Raw genomic sequence first — 14,319 nt, 5'->3', positions numbered from 1 at the left:
AGGAAGCACAGGGAGTATTTTTAGCCATGTAAAAGTAGAACACTGTGACAAGTGTGTGGCAGCTATCTCTGGGGACACCTCACTGGTGCTGTTACGAGAAGCCCCTGATAGGAACACCCCCAGTGTGGCTCTGGATTTTGGTTTGGGCAGGAATTGCCATCCCAGTGTTGGCTTTGGAAACTCACTTCCAGCACAGCTGTGTTCACAGGCTGCTGAGCCACTGAGGGCAGTTCTGCTCCCATTTCCCTCCTCCTTCCCTTGCTCCCACTTCTACACATCGATGGGCTGAGCTCACCCTCCCCTTGGGCCAGCTCCAACAGCCAGAATGGAATTTCTACCCCTTCCATGGAATTCCTGAGTGGTTTGGGTTGGGAGGGACCCTGAAGCCCATCCAGTGCCACTCCAGGCCATGGGCAGGGACACCTTCCACAATCCCAGGGTGATCCAAGCCCTATCCAGCCTGGCCTTGGACACTGCCAGGGATCCAGGGGCAGCCACAGCTTCTCTGGGCACCCTGTGCCAGAGCCTCACACCCTCACAGGGAAGGATTTCTCCCTAAGAAATTTTGTCTATTTTTGTATTGAATGGGTTTTTTGCTCATTCAGCAGGATCCACTGGTTCACTGCCATCCCAAGGGCGTAACAGCTGGGACAAGGATGCAACAGGACACTGGAATAAAGCAGGAGGAAGGGAGCAGGGGCACAGTGTGCTGCTGAGTGGCACAGATCATCTCAGAGTTTGCACAATATATCGTGATTCTCTTTGAACCAACGTTAGTGACATACACTAGTTTAAGATCTAAATAACCCAAAATGTCAACTTATCTCTCCATTCATACTAATGAAAAGGAAAAGAGAACAACCTCCTCCTCCTTCCCACCTTCCCCCCCCAAAAAAAAAAACCTGCACTGTAAAGAAGAAAACTAGACACAGCATTTCTCCAAGGAAATAGTAACAACTCTAATGTTATGTGCTTATTTAGAGTAACTTCCAGCAGGGAAGTCATTATACAAGGCAGTGTGTACATACATCAGAGGAGATGGTACACATACATAAGATTCAGTGCTACTCACCACAATGTGTTGATAAGGATCTATGATAGACATTTTTGCCAAGTATCTCGTTCAATCCCACACAGGAGAGGCTTCCCCTTTTTTCAGAGCAGAGTTCCGTATGAAAGGTCGTTTAACTAATAAATAGAAAACAAGATAGAATTAAAATTAATCTGTTGCTTTTAAACTATACTTTACAGAACAAATCAGTTCCTACTCTTTAGGAAGGTTTCCACAATTAATTTGTTTACCAAGAACTTAATTCTACATAAGCTGTGGAGATATAGGTATTTACCCACCTGAGCTGGAGAAATTTCTCGTGCTTATTTCTTCAGGGTAAGAGCAGGAATCCAGTATGTTAAATTCCAGTCATGCCAGGGTTTCTAGCAGCTCTACAGACAAACAAAAGGAGAGAGGAATTATATTTATTCTGTAACTATATTGTAGTATTTATGCTTCCACACATTTCAGTGCTAGTTATGACAGTGAGCTCTGCAGGAGCAGCAATACTGCCCTCTGTAAATCCAGGAAGGGAACTCCAGCTGGAGCTGTATGTCATCTCCCAGCCAGCCCTGGCTGACTGGAGATGTTCCAGAGGCTTGGAAGGGCAAACTGCAAATCAGGACTTGATGGCTCTTCCACAGGCTCTCCACAGGCCACTGCTTTCTGAGCACTCAGTGAAGATCAGGGGCCACCAGAGGCCTTCAAAGCCAGAACTGTTTTTAACCATCCAAGTACCAGAGGTTACTCTTGTCTGCATCTTTAAAAAACCCAGGGAACTGCTGGACAGGATCAGTTCTCAGATCCAGCTGGACCATGGTCAGACCTGAACCATCAGCAGAAATTTCAAAGTGAAAAGAAGTGAAGCACCATCTGGGGTTTGGTCTCAATGCAATGATTCCTAATGCTCAATTCTGAAACAGCAGGATAAGCCCTAAACAATTGTATATATCACTCCCAAACCTTTGCTCTTGAGCAACTACATGAAGGCATGACAATAAAAATTTAGTTTCATTATGATCACTAGAACATTACAACGTCCTTTCTTTAATCACTGAATCATTAAGGCTGGGTAAGCCCTCCAAGATCATCAAGTCTAACCATTCATCCAGCACTGCCAGGCCCATCACTGAACCATGCTCCTAAGCACCAGATCTCACACATTTTCTGAACGCTTCCAGAGACAGCAATTCCATCACTTCCCTGGTCATGCCTGACCACCCTTTCCTGTCAGCCCTAACAATAGTTTGAGGCTAGGAATCCCCTGGGTTTATTTATTCTTTTTTATCTGAGGAAGTGTGAATAAGAAAGACTTCAGCATTGGAGAACCATGGTAAACATGCCCGGCTATATCATTTCTGGAGGAACTGTTGACATCTTGGAAGGCAATCCAGGAAAGGGAACAGCAGGAGCTACCCAATCACCACAACGGAGAGAAAATTTGTAAAACCAGAAAATACTCATTTCCTCTAAGTGCACAGCCAACTACCACACTCACTTTGAGAGGATACACAAAACCAAGCCAAGGATACTGCTCTGTCTGTCTGGGGCAATAAGAGAACAGGTTAGACCCAGGACGAAAAGCCTGGCTCGAGTTAACGTCCTGCATCCTAAAGGCAGAGCTCCAGTTCCCCAGATGATCCCTCAACTGGTTCAGACATGAGATCATGCTCTCTCCCCCTGTAACCCCCCGCCTCATTTGTTTCGACATCTGCAGGAAGCGCGTTGGTGATGCTGCAGACAACAAACAGCCTCTGGCTGCGGGGCCAGCAGAGTCCCCAAGCGCCATCTGCCCTCCATGCTGGATGAGGCAAGGATCGTCTGCAGATGGACAAAAATGCACCACGTCATCAACAACAACAACTGCATCCCAACGCCCGCGCAGAGCCACGGGCAGGGCTCTCCGCAGGGCCGGGGAGCCCGGAGACCTCGCTCTCAAAGCCTGGCAGCCCGGGGTCCCACGCTGCTCCAGCACTGCACATCCAGCCCTGCCCACCACGGAACTCCAAAGGCAGCTCCCGGCTGGCTGGGTTCATCAGAGCCTCTCAGGATGTGACAAACACAGACAGGCACCCAGGCACACTCCCCAGTGCCACTTCAGGCGCCCAGGGCTGGCAGAGGAACAGCTACCCATGCTCCTCCCAGAGCCAGCAGGACATCTCAAGAGAAAGCAGACATTTAAGTGACTTGAATATTTAATCCCTTACAGTGGATTTCATTCAAATCAGTCAGTTACACCACACCCTCTGGAAGCTCGCGCTGCGTTACCCACGGAGTTTGGGTAAAGCAAACTAAGAGATTACTAGATGTAAAAATCGTAGTGTGGCAGAGGAGCCAAATGCAGAGCAACCAGGAAATCCTGATTTCACTCATCAAGAGCCGTGAAGAAAGTCTTGAAGAATGTTTACTGCAAACATCTGCAGCAAATAGAGCCGTAATCCCAAAATTATCTTGCTTAACACTTTCCCCTAGATGCTGCCCATCCCACACGGCCTAATGGGAAAGCCTTCATGGAATCACAGAATGTCCTGAGTGGGAAGGAACCCCCAAGGACCATCCAGTCTGATTCCTGGCCCTGCACAGACACCCCAGCAATCCCTGGGAGCATTGCCCAAACCCTCCTGGAGCTCTGGCAGCCTTGGGGCTGTGCCCATTCCTTGGGGAGCCTGGTTAGTGTCCAGCACCCTCTGGGGAAGAACCATTCCTGGTATCCAGGAAAACCTTCCTCTGGCCCAGCTCCAGCCCTTCCCTGGCTCCTGACACTGGGAGCAGAGACTGGAGGAGCTGCAGAGCTCTGCCCTCCGCCTGCTCTTCCCCAGGCTGACCATAACTCATTCAGGGCTGCACCACAAGCACACACGAAGCACTTGAGCTGGAGTCCTGCCCTGGCCAGACACAGGGGAGGCAGTGCCTCTAAACCCATCTCCAAGGTCACTCTGATATTACCAGCTCAGGTTGTTGTGTTTCCCTGATCCCTGGTGGTGTCACACCATCCCTGACTGCGCTGTTGCTGGGGTTGACAGCATTCCCTCCCAAAGGAAGAGCACCTCAAGGCAGCACCACCAACATTACCTGTTTAACTGTGTGTCAGAGGTAATCAAAGGAGATATTAACTGGAGAACAGAAGCTGTGTGGAGACCTTCCAGCAGCCTTTCAGGATGTGAAGAAAACTACACACACCATTTCTCCAAGGAAAGAGTAACAAGGGAGCCAGAAGGGGACTCTGCATCAGGAATTGTGACACAACAAGAGGGAATGGCTTCGAACTGACTGAGGGGAAATTTAGGTTCAACATACAGAGGATATTCTTCCCTCTGAGGGTGGTGGGGCACAGGGTGCCCACAAAGCTGTGGCTGCCCCTGGATCCCTGGAAGTGTCCAAGGCCAGGCTGGATGGGGCTGGGAGCAACCTGGGAAAGTGTCCCTGCCCATAGCACTGGATGGGCATTGAGGTCCCTTCCAACCCAAACCATTCCATGACCCTCTGATTCTCACTGTTTTCTTGGTCAATGCCCAAGTTTACAAATTACACAGCAAACAGGCCACAGCTGAGCCTGGCCCTGTCATGGCAAGGCAGCCTTTCCCTTTCTCCCAGTGGCATAAATCCCAGCCTTGTCATGGAGAGCCAGCCTTTCCCTTAGTGCCTGAATCTCACTGACACCCAGAAGTGAACTCTACCTTGCCAGGACAAGGGTGTTTCATCACCAGGCACGGTTTCAAACACCATCAGTACCAAGCTATCAGTGGATAGCTGGATCACTCCCTGAGTCAATAGTCTGCTGTGAGCTCAGCTCACACTCACTTGAGGTGACAGACTGAAGTGGAGAAAGGATTATTCTCTTGGAAGACCGACTATAACACATAACTCACAAAAAGAAGGTACACACACACATACACGGATAGAGATTATTACTGGAACATTTTCATTCTCAGTACACTCCTACAGATATTTCATTTGTACAGGATACGTCAAAAGATAAGAATAATGAGATTTTTCCCATGCTGAGCACAAGCTTACTCTGGAATTAGTCTCACCAAAGGGAAAAGCCCTGAAAATGAGTAAACACAGCATAATATAAATATCATTGCCAGAATACGTCTTCACAAGTGTAAGGAAAATCATTAGAGGGAGGTTGTTTATATCAAGCTGTCCAATTCTTCTTAAAAAATCAAAGACAGGAACAACTTTAAATATAATAAGTGTGACTCACCAGCACAGTCATTAACTTTCAATCTATCAGGAGAAGAGTAAGGGGTAGAGAATAAGCTAAGTAATGACTCAGACTTTTTGTATGAATGTCACCCTCCATTTCTATCAAATCAGATTACAGCATTTTATTTGGTTAGATTGATCCTGTGATTGTATAACAGAAATAACAAATACTCTGTTTCTACATGACTTTGTCTAGCATCCTGGAAAATCACTGTAATGTTATTTCTTAATTTAGGGCTTCCCACACAAGGAGGAAGGATTACCTCTGCTCCATGTAGAGCCCCCATCACTTCCACCACAAATGGAAAAGTTTGCTGACGTGCCAAGCACACCCATGGGTCAAGGCCAGGGGGATGAGGGTCAGCAAGGACAAGTGCTGGATCCTGGTCTTGGATCCCCCTGCAGCTCCAGGCTGACGGGAAGAGCGGCTGGAAAGGTGGAAGAGACCCTGGGGGTAGAACTTAAAAATGAGCCCAGGTGTGCCCAGGTGGAGCAGAGGAAATGGCCCTGGGCTGTGCCAGCCCTGTGTGGGCAGTGTCCCAGGGCAGGGGCTGTGCCCTGTGCTGGCCCTGCTGAGAGACCTCCAGTGCTGTGCCAGAGAGACCCCGAGGGGCTGGAGCGTGTCCAGGGAAGGGAACGGGGCTGGGGAAGGGAATGGAGCTCCAGGAGGGGCTGAGGGAGCTGGGAAGGGGCTCAACCTGCAGAAAAGGAGGCTCAGGGGGGACCTTGTGGCTCTGCACAGCTCCTGACAGGAGGGGACAGCCAGGGGGGTCGGGCTCTGCTCCCAGGGACAGGGACAGGAGGAGAGGGAACGGCCTCAGGCTGTGCTCAGGTTGGACACCAGGAGGAATTTCTGCATGGAAAGGGTGCTCAGACATTGGAATGGACTGCCCATAGTGGAGTCCCCATCCCTGGAGGTGTCCAAGGACGTGCTCTGGGCTGGTGACAAGGTGGGGATCAGCCACAAGCCTCTTCCAATCCCAGTGATTCTGCAGTTCTGTGACCGCTCTCCCCGTGCCCTGCTAAGGAAGTATGGGTGGGAGGAAGGATTCTGAGCAGAAGGGCAAGAAGTTCAACCTTTGTGCCACATTTTTGGAGGACATTGTGAGGTGAAGCTTGTCAAGGAAGTTGACACAGCATAGCTAGACAGGAGATTTTAAGATCTGACTTCCTGCTCTAGGGGAGGTAATAGATGAAAAGATAGTGAATCTTTTTTTAAAGATGACTTGTCGACCTGTAAGCAATTACTGAAAGTATAGGTGACACAGCAACAGTGGAGGGAGGGCTGCAAACACTCTAGCAGGGCTGAAACTCTGGAAAAATCTCAACAATAACCACCAGTGTAAAGTTTCTCCTCTTCTAGCGCTAAAGGCTACTTTAGAGGCCAAAAGTGAGGAAGACAGAAGTTGCAAAATTATCAGGCCATGATACACAACGCAAGGCTTGGTGAGTCAAGGGCATCAGACATGGTCCTTTAATAAACTTGAATTAGGCTGGATTCAAAACATCCTCCCTCTCTTACATTCTGCAAGGAATGGCCTCCCTAACAGGAATATTCTAGAGGCTGGAAGCATCTCTGCCTGAATCTCCACACCTGTGTCACGTTGGCCATGGCAGTTCCCTGGACTGAAAACCAAGGCAAGTGCTGTAGTACAGACAGCATCCTCAAGCCTGAGGAATCCTCAACTGATTCAGGGCACAATGGTTAATGTTACAATTATCCTGCTTACGCAAAGGGGACTTAACAAGAACCACTCGCTGCCACAGCCTGTGAGGTCATGAGAAAAACCCATGTCCCCATATGTGAACTCGCTGTATGGCAAACTCACAGAAGGATATCAAAGTGGAAATGAGTAAATTCGAAGTAAGGAGTTCATTTATTCAAGGAATGAAAGAGCTCCTTGAGTCAATACCTTTAAATAACTGTTCTTCAACATCATATTTCACTTCCACTGAAATTGCGCTGGAAATAAAAAACAGCCTTGAGAAAGAACAACAAACTCAGCTGAGAGGCGCCAAGAATACTCTGTAAAAATGGCAACAATCACTATCCTTTGCTACAGAAATCAAAGCCACAAGACAGAGTCTCAAAACTGGTCAAAAAACCTCAGGCAGCTGACCAGTAATCCCCACTGCGTGGGTCAGGCTTATGTGGCAAGTAGCTCACTTGTTTTCCAGCAAGAAAGCCAAGAAACAAAGAGGAACATGAAAAATCTGACAGAAGTTCCATGAAAAACAGTTATTAGGATATAGACCTAAACCAACCAGAATGCACTACTCCAACCCACCTCTGCAGGTAATTTATGATGAGAACAGTGCAATTAGGAAAAGCAGATGGGGAAATTCCCAACACTTCTATACAGTAAGAATTTGGGACCTAGTTATTCCACAAATAAACTTTCCAGCATATAATCCTGGAATGATGTGGGTTGGAAGGAACCTTAAAGCCCATCCAGTGCCACCCCTTGCCACAGGCAGGGACACCTCCCACTGTCCCAGGTTGCTCCAAGCCTTATCCAGCCTGACCTTGGACACTGCCAGGAATGTCTGACAGTTATTTTTTAAGGGTATTTTCACTTTTGGAAGCCCAGCTCAAGGCTCACTTTTGAATTTCAAGATACTGGGTGCCCCAAGTACCCAGAGCCAGGCTCTCTGAAATGGAAAAATTCACTGCCAGTGGCAGCTTCTAAAGTCTTGCCAGGAATGCAAACACTTATGCAAGAACTCCTAAAATTAAAGATAGACATCTCAACTGCAACACCTGACTGGGCAGAGCTTTTTGTTGACTATATTCCTTTAAAGCTCATGTGAAGGGGGGAAAGGAAGGGAAAAAACCTCCCTGCCTTTCTTTCTTACCTGGAGCATTGGCAAAACTTTCCACTTGCTCTGCTGCACTGTGGTCAAGAGCTGCTGCCTGCCAAAACCTCAGGATCCCCCTTCCAGAAGTCTCACTGGTATCGTGGCAAGAACTGCTGCTGCTGCATGATTTAGAGCTCTAGAATCAGCCTCCAAAAATCTCATTCCAAACCCATCCCTGTTCCTTGGGGACAGCACTGAGCTCAGCCAACTTATAAGTATTTCTGAGGCAAAGATTCTATTAAAATCATGAGGGTTTGGTTCTTGCATATCTTTAACTTATCCACGCCTTCATTCCCCTTCTTTTGCTTCCCTGCTGTAAAGTAGGAATGGTTGAAAAACAGAAACTCTAGGGAAAAAATTAGAATGAGCTTTTATTTAAGTATTTATGGGGTTCTGGGGAAGAATCCAACATGCAAACGTGCTTGATTCACTCAGGCTTCAACTGAGGCAGCTGACAGTCCTTCTGCACTACAGTCATGCAGTGGTTTCACACAAAACCCCCAAAAAACAGCTAAAAATGGAACGAGCTGGTAAAATTTAACAGCTAGCTTCTGGTCAGTAATGCACGTAAAACAAATTTAGTTGACCGTAAGGTCAATACTTCAGTTCTTCCTTTCAGTATCTTTTTGATTCTTTTTCAGTTCAATTGGTATGAATTTTGGGGATTTCCTGGCATTTTGGCACAGGCTGCTGGCACTGCCAGGCTGGAGGAAGGGCTGCACTCACAAGGTAGGTTTTGTCATCTCCCACTCATCATGTCTGCACAATGTGACTCAACTCTCTGGTTTTGGGCTCCTCGCTCCAAACACGAGCTCTGGTCACTGTCTGCAGCCAAGGGGACAATTGTGCAGCACTTCCTTTGGTCTCTATGGTCACAACATTTAAAGCATGACAAAACTGGAGTGACTCAAGGAAATCTGTCTGGACTTTCTAGTAAAAGTAGTGATGAACAAACTTCTGACGCTGACATTTTTCAGCCTCTTTAAATGCTGAGAGTAAAATTTATATGGAAATATTTCATGGCTATTGACAAGCTGGAGTCTGAGTAAGTAACATAAATATATGTTCTACACACAGACACAAAGACAAACATAGACATGCCCAACACATATATTACATTTTTGAGAGGAGAAATTAAGTACTTCCATAACAGCGATCTTTGTCTCGTATCCAATCCTCGGCAGCTGAGCAAAGCCAGACCTGGAGCGAGCCCCACCTGACTCCACACAGCCAAGCACTGGCCAAGCAGACCTTCAGCCCTGGATCTGAGCTGTTAGACAGAATCCCAGACTGGTCTGGGTTGGAATGGTCCTTAAAGACCATCTCATTCCAGCCACAGGGATGCCACTCACCATCCCTGCCTGCTCCAAGCCCCATCCATGCTGCTCCTGGGTATCCCCAGGGATGGGGCAGCCCCAACCTCTCAGGGGCAAGCAGCTCCTGAGCTGCCAGCTTGTGCTTGAAGGCAACCTCATCCTGGCACAGCATTTGCACAGGGGTTTGATTTTCTGCAGCAGACCTGGCAGGGCTCTCCTCCACCCTCCTGTCCTGCTGGAGAGGGCAGCAGCGGCACCTCCCTGCTCGGAGACCGCGCTGGGAACGGCGCCTCACTGCCCCTGCCCCAGCTCCTTCCCCTTCCTGTGCTGTGGTCTCACAACTTCCCCAAGCTCTCTGCTCCCTGGGCAGCTCTGCCAGCCCTGCCCTGCTCCTGCTTCCCTCCAAGGTGTTCTGCCCCACCATTCCAGACAGATCCAGAGTGCCAACAGGGAGAACACCGAGCTACAGCACCGACCCTGCTGATTTAGGAGGAAAGCTTTGAGTCAGGTGCCACTTCAATTTTAGATAACTATCTAACTGTTATCCACACAGACACAGTCAAGCCCTGAGAGGATGAAGGGAAGGACTGAAGCCACTACAAACAAATGCCCAACCTTCCCAACTAAGGCTTTGGAGATGGAGTAAGACTGACAAGAACCTCTTTATACAATTCTTGGAAAAATTGCCCTATAATAAGCAAAAAAAAAAAAAAAAAAAAAGTAAATATCTCTTCAGTAATTTCTCTTTAATGTGATTCCACCAGTACCAGCACGTAAATTCCATCAGTGGTTACACAAAACAGAAAAAACCCACAGAAGTAACAAACCCATAAAAACACAGCAACTTAAACATGGATTTCAGGAGTGTGATACAGTAACTCTCAATCACTAAGGAGCCACAATGACTTCAAAAGTAAAAGGACAGCAATCAAAGGGAGGAAGTAACCCCAAATTTACATACCCCCTTGTTAAAAGAGCTTTGCAAAATCTGGGACACAAGGGGGACTTTCATGCTCCTCTCTGAGGCACAGGGGATTGGTTCAGGAAACTTAAATGAACTATGACTACTCTCTTACCAAACTACCTAACCTTCTAATTTAACTATTTCTTAAGACACCGAGGGCTTACTCCCTCCCTTGCCAACTCAAACTCTCTCTCAGCATATGAAACACCCATGGATGTGTTGGCTCTGTGGTGAAAGGGAAATGACTGACACGTTACAGGGCAGAGAGTAAAGAGTACAGGTGTTTGACCACTTTTCAAGAAGATTTTCTATAAAGAAAATGTCCATTTGTCAAAGCACAAAGTTGTCAGAAGAGAATTACATCAGTTTAAATAAAACTCTTTGGGGGAGAGTTTAACCCCAAAAACAGCACTTAAATGAAAAAAGCCACTAAAAGGCCAGGACAGGTCCCTCAGCTGGGGGAGAAAGACCTTGCCCTGCCCACACCATTCCTTTCAGATGGTGATTTTGATTCAGATCTGACTTCATGCCTCAGAAGAAGTTATTTAATTTCACAGAACCATAGAAGGTTTGAAGTGACCTCAAAACCCATCCAGCGCCACCCCTGCCATGGGCAGGGACACCTTCCACTATCCCAGGTTGCTCCAAGCCCCATCCAGCCTGGCCTGGGACACTGCCAGGGATCCAGGGGCAGCCACAGCTCCTCTGGGCACCCTGTGCCAGGACCTGCCCACCCTCACAGGGAAGGATTTTTTCCTAACCTCCAATATAATTTTCTCTGTATCAAAAACACCCTTATAAAAATTTAACCTGCATTCTCCAGGCCACAGGGGACTTGAAGAGCTTAGTGAATAGCACACTGAGTTAATGAATTTGGGATTCTTGGAAAAAGGAATTTAAGTTTAAAAAGCAAAATATTATTTGGAAGCACCTCCCAGCTGAATGCAATCACTGAACAAGAAAGCCTGTGTGGACATGTGCTATTCCAAGTGGAAAATGCCAGAGAAATGCAAGATGTTGGCAGGCTTTGCCATTAGCAAAGAGCTGGTTCTCATTACCATCAGCACAGGCTGCACAGCAGCTCCCTAAGGGAACCTCACAGTGCCTGGGAAAAGCAGGGAGTCTCATCACTGAGACAAACACACACCCATAAAAACACTCTGGATTTAGGGAAAGCCTGCTTCCCAGCACCCTCCTCTCAGATGCTGTACAAGCTCTGTTCCCATTTTTGTTAAGTTTTTCACCAGCACTGCCCTTAAGTCACAGCTGTAGGGCTTTGGTTACACAGGGAAAACTACTTTTTCTTCACAATGCAACAGTCCAAAACCACCAGGTTTGTGAAAATTCCAGAGTCCAGCCTTTATCAGGAGATAAAGGGGTGTTACACTCAGTGCTGTGGCTAGAAACTCATTATCCATTCTGCTTGGATTAAAGAGGAAAAGGATTCAAACAGAACAGCAGCATGTGAATAGTCAGTTCTGTATTTTATAGAAATTGTCTAGGACAAGAGATGGCCACTATTGCAATGTTCACTTCAACACACACCCATACTGATTAAATTAAAAAACAGATGTGCCTCAAGAGTCTTTCAAAATTCTCAATTATAGTTTTGAAAAACAGAACACAAGAGGATCACCCATAAAATTTCCATTTACTCACATTCCACAACCACCTTCTCCCCAAAATGAATTTTATGTTGTTCCTTCCAGTAATGCCAGATCAGGCAGCAGCTGCTGGCTTTGCATAGAGCTCCAGTTTTGCATGTGAGGTCCAGAGGCAGTTTTTGGGATGGAGCATGCAAAGTGCTGGTGCATGCCACAGCCAGAGCTGCTCCCTGTTCAGTGCAATCACCCACAGGTGCTGTTTGCTTTCCCCTGAGAAGGGACAGAATGAAACCTCTGCTTGGGGGAATTTGTTTTTAGCATCCACTTGACAGTGTAGTAAGTTAAATGCATGAGAAACACAGTTTTAGTAATTAAATCCCATTTATAATCTCTACCCTTGAGAAATAGACATGATAGAGAGGCAGGGAAGCACCACCAAATCAAAACTTCCTACCAAACGTGTAAGGCTAAAATTTTCTATTTAATAGTCTGGCCAAGGCCATGGAGCAGATGGGTGAGACAGCCTGGACATGTGCATCCAATTCTTACTCCACCTATCCCAACATTCACTTATCAGTCCTGTCCTTCACACATGTTTAATAAAATGCAATCCCTTGGGGGCTGGGACTGTCCATTACTGGAAGAAATACACAGTTGTACAGATTTTATTATAAGATCTGTGTGTGTGCATAGATAGGGACCTTTATAATCCCAGTAAATAGAAAAGGATCATTTATTATAGAAGTGCACATTTCTACCCATCTTAGCAAAGGATATGAGCACTGATAATACTAATAGGAAAAGAAATTAGAGTCTTACTGATTTATGCTGAAATCATTCTAAGGAAAATACCAGATGAATATCAAAAATGAGTCAGTTCAACAGCTTTACTATCAGGTAACCACAAAAAAACACAGATGCGACTGATACATCTCAAATGTTTCAGAACTTGTGCATGTGAACATTTTGACTCTGTGTTTTGTGTCTCCTTCCTAAAGTTGCATATTTAGGGAAGCTGGAAAGATAACCATTTTTGTTTGCAAGCTTATCTTTCAGCACCCTAAGCTGAAGTAATGTTGTTATTAGGAGAAAAAGCAGCTCTGTATCTTACCAGTTACCAGTGCTACCACTCATCTGGAAGGAGATTAAGCATCACAATTAAAGAGGGCTCACCAGCAGAGCCGTGCAGCCTGGACAGCAGCCCAGTGCTCAGAGACACCAACCCCTTGCACAGAGCAAAGGGCACTCCCAGAGCAGCATCTCTGCACTCTGAGGGATATGTTTGGAATCACTTTATCGTGGAAGCACCTGCTTTTCCTCCAGGGATCACTTAAAGAGTCTGGGACACTCCCACGCTGACTCCTACTCCAGCTGTTTGTCAGTCCAGATCCCAAAAACATCCTTCCCTACATGTGCTGAGAGTCTTGGAATTACCAGCAGGCAGCAGAAGCGTGGGCTGAGAGGGAAGTGTCATCCCCACAGCCCACTCTCTGGGAAAGGAAAACACCTGGGAGAAAAGCTCCAGTGTCTGTGTTCCCTGGCACTGCTGCCAGCTGAGACAGGACCAGCGCAGGCTGAGGAAGCAGCAGTGCTGGCAGCCCATAATGAACCCGTGAGAAAATGAGTCAAATCTGTACATCTATCAATATATGGCTGATATTTCCCCTCACCAACACTGTTAGCTTATTTTTTTTACAGAAACTGCGTCATTCTATACAATACCACAGAATCCCAGAGCGATTTGGGTTGGAAGGGACCTTAAAGCTCATCCAGTTCCACCCCTGCTGTGTCCAGGGACACCTTCCACCAGCCCAGGCTGCTCCAAGCCCCATCCAACCTGGCCTTGGACACCTCCACAATGTGTTCAAATGGGAGAACTAATAGATATTTCTAAAAAAAGTCAATGAATTCTCACTTGCAGTATTGCCACAATATTTTTCACTTTAAAAAATTAAAGTTTAAATGTTCACTAGGTCATTTTGTTTTCCCCATGATCTATTTAAAAAAAAATGTATTGGAAGCTTTTGGTGCTTAGTTTGGTCCTGCTTTGGGGACCACTTTCCCCTGTCCTAGAGCCCACCTCCCATCCCTGCCTCATGGGCTGAGTAACTCTGCTCCAGACATTGACACACAGGCTACTGGAAATTGGTACAGTCAGGAAATTTGGGTCATCTCTCTGAGGTAAACAGTAAATGAAAATCCTCAGGAAAGTCTGAATACCAAGGTGATGAGGGACTGCTTTTTTTCTTCTTTTTAAAAGAGGAAGAATTCTTTTGAAAGTATTATGTTACTACATCACATTATTATAACCTA

General features: G+C 46.6%; 1 protein-coding gene across 1 annotated transcript in view; it reads right to left on the bottom strand.

The window, feature by feature from the left end:
- Positions 1-1,190, bottom strand: part of PLA2G4A (phospholipase A2 group IVA) — a 51,252-nt gene extending 50,062 nt beyond the window's left edge. Inside the window, exon 1 of the mRNA XM_084211280.1 lies at positions 1,073-1,190. Within this exon, the coding sequence (XP_084067406.1) occupies positions 1,073-1,105 (33 nt within the window). The 5' untranslated portion in view covers positions 1,106-1,190. The remainder of the gene's footprint in view (positions 1-1,072) is intronic.
- Between the last annotated feature and the right edge of the window lie 13,129 nt (positions 1,191-14,319).

The sequence above is a fragment of the Fringilla coelebs genome (assembly GCF_963513975.1).
Source record: "Fringilla coelebs genome assembly, chromosome: 9".
NCBI classification, from domain to species: domain Eukaryota; kingdom Metazoa; phylum Chordata; class Aves; order Passeriformes; family Fringillidae; genus Fringilla; species Fringilla coelebs.
Note: the sequence above shows the minus strand (reverse complement) of the source record. Positions and strands in the feature narration are given on the sequence as shown.